The 10,024-nt window shown below is 42.5% G+C and overlaps 1 protein-coding gene across 1 annotated transcript; it reads left to right on the top strand.

Annotated features, from left to right (window-relative positions):
• Positions 1-2,937: 2,937 nt before the first annotated feature.
• On the top strand, positions 2,938-7,566 carry LOC119290989 (chloride conductance regulatory protein ICln-like). The gene is made up of 7 exons (XM_037569674.1): positions 2,938-3,262; positions 3,361-3,484; positions 4,611-4,728; positions 5,669-5,728; positions 5,814-5,888; positions 5,969-6,045; positions 7,101-7,566. Exons 1-7 carry the CDS (start codon positions 3,102-3,104, stop codon positions 7,164-7,166), a joined length of 681 nt encoding a protein of 226 aa, XP_037425571.1. The 5' UTR covers positions 2,938-3,101; the 3' UTR covers positions 7,167-7,566.
• Positions 7,567-10,024: the final 2,458 nt, after the last annotated feature.

The raw sequence follows: 10,024 nt of genomic DNA, 5'->3' as shown, positions 1-10,024 counted from the left end.
ACCTTTGACACGAGCCGTTCACTTGAGCTTGATATTGATGTTTCTTCTTGGCTCAAGATGAAGGCAAGACATTGGTGAAGTCTTCAAGTCTCTCCCCCATACACAATGTGGGGAAGCTTTGCTTTGTATTCATCTTCACTTGTCCATCATGTGATCATCCACAAGCTTCAAGCATGTAATCCTTTGGGATGGTTATCTTGAACTTGCCCTTGTCAACCATGATCACCAATACTTGATGTCATCCTCTCATAGACACTTGAAATCTCTTTCTCGATGCGAGCCCATGAGAATCACCTAACCTTTCGCTCGTGTGTTGACCATTTAGAGTTTGATCTTCGAGCTTCATCTTGGTCAACCTATATCTCTAATCCATGTTTAATCTTGACGTCTTGAAGGGTATATTGAATTCTTCACTTGAATAGCTTGCTTGAATACTTGATCAATCATGACTCACACATGAGTCCATTATGATCATATCTCTGAGCCACTCCTTAAGATACTCCAATGAACTTCATTTTGATCATCTCAATGTAATTGTTGCTTCAAAGGAGTTGTCTTCCATTATTCTTCAATCATATTCCAATGGGACTAACCTTCAAATATATATCTCAATGCAAACATTAGTCCATAAGGATTATCATTAATTACCAAAACCACACATGGGGACTACATGTACTTTCACCCGTGACTAACTCCTTAGTCACATTGAGCTCATTATGATGATGCATTACCGAGTGGGCCCAGAGATACCTCTCCTTCATACGGAGTGACAAAATCCCAGTCTTGATTCGTGCCAACCCAATAGACACTTTCGGAGATACCTATAGTGCACCTTTATAGTCACCCAGTTACGTTGTGACGTTTGACACACTCAAAGCATTCCTACGGTATCCGGGAGTTGGACAATTTCATGGTCTAAGGAAAGATACTTGACATTATAAAAGCTCTAGCAAACGAACTACACGATCTTGTGCTATGCTTATTGGGTCTTGTCCATCACATCATTCTCCTAATGATGTGATCTCGTTATCAATGACATCCAATGTCCATGGTCAGGAAACTATAACCATCTATTGATCAACGAGCTAGTCAACTAGAGGCTCACTAGGGACATGTTGTGGTCTATGTATTCACATGTATTACGGTTTCCGGTTAATACAATTATAGCATGAACAATAGACAATTATCGTGAACAAGAAAGTATAATAATAACCATTTTATTATTGCATGTAGGGCATATTTCCAACAACGTTGACTATTCCACCCTGGCTCACACCTACAAAGGGTCCATGAACAAGTTACTTTCTATCCCAGCCATGGTTTACCCCCACGAAGGGCTAGCCTTACTCGAGTAGATCTTCACAAAACATGCAATCTTCTTGCCTTAACAAACTTCTTGGTTTCTGCACACGACTTCGAGACTCTCAAGCACACCTATCCAAACTAGGAAGCATCACCCTTTAAACGGTAATAGATGGTGTTTGCTGATGATAAACTCCTTACTCTTGTACTTCAAAAGATAATCTCCTCAACAGTCAAACGCTCTCTCACATATTTTGGCTTTTTGGTATAAGAGGATCTGGGTGGAAAATAATGAGGTGACTGGAAATAAAGAATTAATCTTTGGAGTGGAATCCCTTTGAAATCAACACAAGGAGTGAGAACTCTCTCTCAGCAATATGGATGTGTAATGTGTTTGCTTCGAGAGGCAATGTCGAAGCGGGTGGAGGTATATATAGGCAACAAAAAAATATGATCGTCGCTCACCTTTTAGCACATCTTGGTGAGATGGACTGAAACACTTAGTCAGATCGAACAATACAGAAGATTCAAATTTAAGACACTTCGGTGACTCCGGATGAAACTGTTCAGTGGCTCCTAGTTGTGATCACCTAAGCACTTTCCAAACTTCAATATCACCGACTGAGACTGTCGTACATTCCAAACAAATTTTAGTAGGCAACAGAAGATTGGCAAGAGTTGTTCAGTGAGATCGAATGGTCGAATTGGTGAGACCGGAAGTCTAGGGTTCGTTGAGTCTGAGTTGAACATTTGGTTTGTGATATAATGAAATTTTGGGAATTCGTCTAAGGTTTTTGGAGTTTCAGCATTTGAGCAATGAATTCAACATCTCATCGTCATACCCTTTTGAAAGTATAATTTGTCTAAGGCTTTTGGAGTTTGAGCACTTGACAAATGAACTCAACATCTCAACGCCATACCCTTTTGATAGTATTGACATATTTATGGATTCAATGTGATCTTTGATCACAAAAATAGAAATGCAGGCTCGAGGCTTGATCCAATACTTGTCTTTTAGCATATTGAGATGATGAGTTCATTTGATCATATGTAGCTTTTTTTATCATATGTAGTTTGTGTGTATGGATCTGATGCGGCTATATTCATGTGTAACGCTTGACAAGGTACTACCTCCGTCCTGGTTTATTGGTCTTTATTGTAATCTGTGACAAATTTTGATCACAAATTTAATTAACAAAATGTTCATGCATATCATTAATATTATATCACTGAAAACTATGTTCAAATACGAATCCAACGACATAATTTTTGTTGACATGCACTAACATTTTATCAGTCAAATCTTTGGCCAAAATTTAGCACAAATTACAAAGGGGACTAATAAACCAGGACGAAGGTAGTACAAAGGTAATGCAGATTCTGTGTAATGATTTTTTTTTGGTTTTTGCAAGCATAATTATGTGTAATGATTTGTTTTTTCAAAATTCATTACGGATCCTTAGAAAATTTGATGTTTGCAAAATTTGGTTTTTTTTTGAGACAAACAAAATTTGATGTTTGCAAAGTTTTTAACAAGGAGTGATGTCTTGCAAGTAAAATTCGGAAACTGCATTCTGGTCCGTTCTGCGGGCCTTTATAACGGACTGCTTGGGCCATGCTACTGCTACTTGCCCGCAGAGTTTATGCGTAGGAGACCCGCGTATGGCGCAGTCAGGATACAAAGCTGTCTTCCACTGGAGCAACCGCTAAACCCTCTCGAAACGAAAGAATCCCCAAATCTCGCACGCTCCAAAGGCCCGAAACCCTAGCTCCCTGCTTTCATCCCCGCCACCGTCCCCATGGCGCCAGGGCTCAAACGCTTCACCGACGTCGCCGGAGACGGCACGCCCCGCCTCGACGACGCCGCCGGCGAGGAGCTCATGTGCGTGGAGCGCGCCGCCTCGGTCGCCCTCGGCAGCCGCGCGCCGGAGCCCCCGGGAACCCTCTTCATCACCACCAGGTAGAGAGCGAGCTGATGGATTTCGCGCCCTCCAGCCGCACCGCGGCCGTCTCTTCCGACACCTTACTTTTCTTGCCCGTCTGCGTTTCTGTTCCCAGGAGGGTGATTTGGCTCAGCGAGGCGGAGAAGGGCAAAGGATACGCGGTGGACTTCCTGGACATCACGCTCCACGCAGTGTCGCGCGACCCGGAGGCGTACCCCTCGCCGTGCCTCTACACTCAGGTGATTGAGGGTACAACCCACCCGTTTGAATTTTGTGGTATTGGTGACTAATTTGGAAAACAGTTGATCAGTTGCATTTCATGTTTTAACATTTGTGGCCTGTTTGAAGTTGGGGCTGTACTTGCACTGACCTGGTTCAGTCTTCTGGTCCTGATGTTCTGTTGGTATTTTTTTTGCTGTAGTTTGTTTTGGTGGTTGTATTGTTAGTTCGTCTCAGCACACAACACCCATGCCAGGGGGATCATTTGAGCATACAAAGCTTTCTGTTGCCGTTTCTTTTATATTAGTGCCATGTAGCTTGGAGGAACAAGGAGATTTGGGTTGTGCGCAATTTAATGTGGAAGATAAGTCATTTAGTGTAAGATTTGTGCTCATGCAGCATATTTGTTTTGATATTCGATAATTATAGTAACATATCTAGATGTAACATAAAGCATTGTTTGGCACCATTATGCCTTTGGAATGTCACTTGGTTCAGTGGGATGTTAAACATGAGATATCTGATTGGGCTGAATCCTGTGGTTGATCAAATCAGTTACTTAAAACGTAGCCAAGCTCGTATAGTTCTGTGGTTCGAGTGGACTAAATTCCACATCACACGGTTCTTTACTAGGATTTACTCTCTGCAATATGCACATGGACCGCTGGATGCAGCCTTTGTGTCTCTTCTCGATAGCCAGCAGTGACCTGTGTTATCTCTCATTGACTTTGCTATTTGCAGCCTTTGTGTCTCTTCTCTTGATAGCTAGCAGTGACCTGTGTTATATCTCGTTGACTTTGCTATTTGCAGCCTTTGTGTCTCTTTTCTTGATAGTTAGCAGTGACCTGTGTTATCTCTCATTCACTTTGCCATTTGCAGCCCGTTTGTTATTCTGCTGCTAGTGTCTTAGGACTTGCATCAGCCCTAGCGTGTGGATGATTGAAGTTTTGAAAAGAAAACTAGTTTTGTCTGTATGCAAAATAAATCTAGTGTTGGTAAAAACCTAAGTTTGTTACTACATTTATACTGACTTTTGGTCTGTTCTGAATTTGCTCTTTGTGGCCATGTTCAGTGGCTAGCTAGCAATAATCTCCTTTGTTTGAGCGTTATTTGCTCTAATGTGTGATTCCCCTCTTATGTTTATAGATTGAAGCCAAAGCTGACTCTGATGAAGAGGATGGTGATTTTGACTCTGAAGCAAATGGTGACTCACAGCTACCAAAAATCTCTGAGATGCGTATTATACTGGCAGATGCTGCCCAACGTATCCTTCTAAAATTTTTATATATTTTTGCCCATTATGGCTGATGCTTTTATCTTGCAACAATGCCATTTTCTTCTGATTTCATTCTTAATATAAAAACCAGTGGACAGCTTTAGGCTGCCCATTTTTTTCTTTGCAGTGAATTTTCGTTTTTCCACTGTTTACTGTAACAGTGACGCTTTGATTTTCTATTTTTCTAATGACTTGTCAAGTTAAGCAATTAGTTGTAGAGCAGAAATATGGAATTCAAATCTTTCTGTTTTTGCCACTGAAGTTTGACAGTTATGTTTTAAGTTCATTTGCATTGATGAGGAGCACTGCATTCTGACTTTGTTTCCATCATTTCCTATTTTTGGGAAATCAAGACATGAATGTAACCAAGTAGTAATATAGATAAAACTATGTAGTGAACAAGTCATATAGATAAATCTCTTATAATTTTGAAAGCAGTTATGCAAGATAATCAGTTCCTAGGTGCATCATGCAGTGCAAATTAATAATAAGAGCTCTGTTTTGCAATGGAGTGGTTATGACAATCTCATTGGTTTTGATATTTTGGTGTTTGGTATTTTTTTTCTGAACTAAGCTGCAAACTGTTATATGTATGTTCCGGATAACAGAAAATGCAGTGTGAATATGAGGAACGAGCATTAGATAACATAATTAGCTCCACAACAGCTTTTAAAATAAGCATCACCCGACATACACTAGCAAGCCCAACTAACACTAAATCTTGGATGTTTCTTTGGATAACTTCATTCAGTTCAAATCACTCGAGCAGGCAAACACTATTCTTGTAACTGAATGCCATAGTGCCCCAGGAGAATAACTTGTAGGCTCGACACTTTATTTAACTCCCTGTACATTTTTGCTGAATTATAAAAGCAGCGTTCACCTTCTCGTTAAAAATTCATGCTTGATATCCTTGATAGAAGTTCAGTAGATTCACTTTTTGATGCCTTCTGCCATTGTGCTGAGCTGAACCCTGATCCTACTGCTGGTAAGTAATTTGAACTGCAGTTAATACTTGAAAACTGATGTTCAGAAGAACTGTACTAAAATGTGTGTGTTCTTTCAAACTCCAGAAGAAAATGAAGATGGTGAGGGTATGACCAATGGTGGTTGGATTCATGGTGATGAAGATGAACACATGGTTGATGGTAAGTTTTCACAGTACATTTTATGTACATTTTCGTCTATTGTCTGAGCATAGCTCTGACTTCTCTTACCTTTCATGCAGGAATCGACCCTGAGTTTTTTATTCCCACCCCGATAGGTCAAAATGGTGGAGATGGCCTCAGTTCTTCAGTACTTGAGGTATGCTTTGACTGGATTGATACTGTTATGTTTTTAATGGCCAATATTTCAGACGAGTATATAAATAAACCAACAGTTGACCATGGTCCGCATTACAGTGCTATATCTCAGTTTAGTTGGTTGCGAAGACAATTAGTAGCATAATTATATAAAGCTCAAGTTACATGGTTCTGAGCACTTGTGTTTAATTAGAATCACTTGTTTATATGGAACTATAGTTCGTTGTTGATTGGGAAGACCGGCATATATTGTATGATCCACATCAGTTCTATGAAATTACTAGCCAAATACCTGTGTTGCTATGGAAGTCGAAAAATACTTGCATTGCTACAAAAAAAAATTATTGCATGAGTTGTTTATGGTTCATCTTAGTCCTTGGCGCAAATAAAAATTATCTTGAAATATAGATTAATTGAATCAACTAAAATGAAAAAATCGTGGTACATCTGTCTACTAAGAATGTATGATAATTGTGGCAATTGATTTGCTGACAACTTAATAGGTAATCTGGGTGAACATACTGCCACCTACTCCAGAGTTTTGTATAAGAGTAAAGATGCGGAAATCCCTTTTGGAGCTCGGGCTCCAGTGAGGCCTCCAGATTCAGATTTGAAATTTCATTGAAATTCGTATTTTTACATTTCAAAAAATTCTGAAAAAAATCACAGATATACATGAAGGCATAATACACATGTGTGTAAATTTTCAGTTCAAAATACATTGAAATGAGGGCTGTGCAAAAAAGACAAATATGGGGCTGTTTAACACATGATACTATTCATCCTCCCAGGCCATGGATTTGTCTTTTTTGTACAGGTCGCAACTCAAGGTATTTCATCATGAATTTTTACACACATGTGAGTTACATCCTTACATACACGCATATTTTTTTTCAGAATTTTTTGAACCATAAAAGTTTGAATTAGAATTTTTTAAAAATAAAGGCCTCCATGGAGCTCGGCCTCCAAAACGCCTTTCTCGTAAAGATGAGCCTATAACTATCTTTGTGCCAGTGATTGGCATCCAACTAATATCGGTGTTATTTATACCCGCAGCTTCAAATCAATGACCAGCGTTTCGAGGATGCGGAGGAAGAGGAGGCCCGTGAAAATGGGCATTAAAGCAGCTATATGCTTGTTCTAGTACTGATCATGTTCCTTGAGAGGACCGTGTTCTTTTTAAAGTTTGGTTGAAGATTACTGTTGGTGCAGCTTGGTTGGCCTCATGCTGTTTCGTCCACACTTTGCTTTTGCACTTTCTAGATGCTATAGGATCGAGGACTCGGGGGCGGCCGTGTAGAGTTGCGTTCGATGGTAACTTATGAGAGAGAAGGTCTTGCTTGCTGGTCAAGAATGTAACTTGTAGAGCTTGGTGGGTATGGAATTGATGGATTTCAATAACTTTTGATCTAACAAATAGAAGCGGGGGATGGGGGGAAAGTAGTAACTCGGTACTCTTTTTGAAAGTGTTCCTCTGCACTGTATCTGAGTGGGTGCAATGTTGTGTGCTTTTGCATTCAAATGTTGTTTGCTGCTGCAGTTCGAACAGCTGAACCATGCTAGCTGCTTGTCACGTATAACTCCAGTTGGCCGCCAATTGTTTTTCAGCTGACGAATTGCTGCAGGACAGTTCAGAAAAAAAAAGGCTTTGCTTGGATCAGTGTAGCTTTTGGTTGGGGTGTTGGACGACCGCGCCCAAAAACCTCAGCCGCGCCCAGGTAAAATAGCAGCGGAGAGAACGCCTCTGCGTCGAGACGGATAGAACAAGCAATGGCGGCAGTTGTGTTCCAGATTGCTAGCTTGGTGTTTTTTTTGAAAGCACAATCATTTTATTTAAACATAAAGCGGAATATCATCAGATACAACATCAAGAATGAACTCAAGCGGCACACGAACCCACACCTGACAGCGTTCTTCCCCAACCCCAAACCCTAGCCAACTTACGAGCGACCGAATTTGCCGAGCGTTGAGCCCATACCACTTTGAAGTCCATGAATTCCCGCAGCAAGGTCTTAATTTCCTCAACCCATGGGCCAACGGACGACAAGTTCTTCACCATAGCCTGGCTGTCGAGCTCCACATGAATCTTTTCTATGTTCCGCTTCCTCTCCGTCTGGATTAGCTTCGGACAAGCCAAAACCTCAGCCCGTTCTGGATCCTCACATTTAGGGAAGAAATAGCAGGCCGCTGCCACGAAACCACCATTGTGGTCACGCAGGACTGCCCCACCACCACCTTTACCCCGCTGTTTCGCCAAAGCTCCATCCGCATTAGCCTTGACCCACTCTTCCTCAGGCACTTCCCATCTCGGAACCGTCCTCGTCGTCGTTGGCCGCATCGGCGCAACATGAGCCTCTCTCCAATGCGACATGGAAGCAGAAACCCGGTCCAGCACCTCATGAGGGGACACTATTCTCTTACCATCTCTCGCATCGTTCCGTGCCAACCACAATCCATAGGTGCCATGAATCAGTGCCTCCTTCTCCTCGTTCCGTGCCAACCACAATCCAGTCAGCCAATGCTCTTTGGGAATCCAACTGACAAGGCAAGGGGGGGGGGATGCCGCCTCAACCCCCTTTTCCGATCGCATGAACCTCCAAAACTGAGCAGAATGATGACAGCCCCAGAAATGGTGGAACAAAGTCTCTTCCCCGCCGCACATCGTACAGAACACGCCAGCCTTGATCCTTCGTCGAAGCAGCTCATGGCCCACAACAAGGCCATTCCGAACCACCTGCCACACATGTATCTTCTTAGCCGGGGCATCTGACTCCCACAACACCATATACCCTTTGTGCTTAACAACAGAATTGGAGGCTTCTAGTCGACCAGAGCGTAGCTTTTTCCTCTCCATACACAGATGATACGCCGAACGGACAGTAAACATTCCATTTCTTGTGAAGTTCCAGACAAGGTAGTCCTCCGTCCCAGGCCCGCCCACATCAATTTGCTTTATATCATGTGCATCATCCTCTAAGAACATAGAGTCCACCTTAGCTTCGTCCCAAGCAGAGCCATCCGACAACAGCAAATCAACCACTCTAGTAATCCTCGGGACAAACAGCTGGCCCAGTGGCCGCATGCACCCAGACCTCGGAATCAAATTATTATGATGAATGTTAACTGTAGACCCATCACCAATACGCCATATAGAGCCCTCTCTCCGTGACTCTCTCCCATGTAGGATGCTTTTGAAAGTGAAGGAGCCAGTGGCGGGACAAGTGGCTTCAGAATAGAGCACTCCGGGTAATACCGAGCCTTCAAGACCCTAGCACACAGGGAAGATGGGTATTGATGCAAACACCAAGCTTGCTTTGCCAACAAGGCTTGGTTGAAAGCCTCCGGGTCCCGAAACCGAAGTCCTCCTTCCTTCTTAGACTCGCACATCTTATTCCATGAGATTCAATGTACCTTCCTCTCACCATTTACTGCTCCCCACTAGAATTTTGACGAGATTGATGTCAGGTTCTGGCACATCTTCTTGGTGACCTAGAAGCAACTCATGGTGTGGGTCGGTGTGGCTTGAAGTGAAGATTTCACCAAAACTTCCCTAGCCTTCTTCGAGAGCCCCTGACCCTTCCAACCACCCACCTTCCCTTTAGAGCTCTCCACGACATGTTTAAAAGCCCCCTCCTTAGACCTCCCCACCCGTGTGGGTAATCCCAAATATTTCTCACTCAGCGCCTCCGATGAGATCCCACTAATCTGCTTGAGCATCATCTTAGTTTCCTCTTGACAACCTTTCCCAAAGAAAATGGATGATTTCTGTAAGTTCATTTTCTGTCTAGAGGTAGCCTCATATCTCTCCAGAATATTCTTCAACACCTCGATGCTCGATTGGGTCCCCTCCAAGAACACTATGATGGCATCTACGAATAAGAGATGAGTCACTTGGGGGCTAGTGCCACCAAAATACACTCCACAGATGGATGCCTCCTCTTGAGCTCGCTTAAGCAGCGTCGAGAAACCCTCCACACAGA

This window comes from Triticum dicoccoides, chromosome 4B, assembly GCF_002162155.2.
Source record: "Triticum dicoccoides isolate Atlit2015 ecotype Zavitan chromosome 4B, WEW_v2.0, whole genome shotgun sequence".
NCBI classification, from domain to species: domain Eukaryota; kingdom Viridiplantae; phylum Streptophyta; class Magnoliopsida; order Poales; family Poaceae; genus Triticum; species Triticum dicoccoides.
This window is presented reverse-complemented; position numbering and strand designations above follow the sequence as displayed.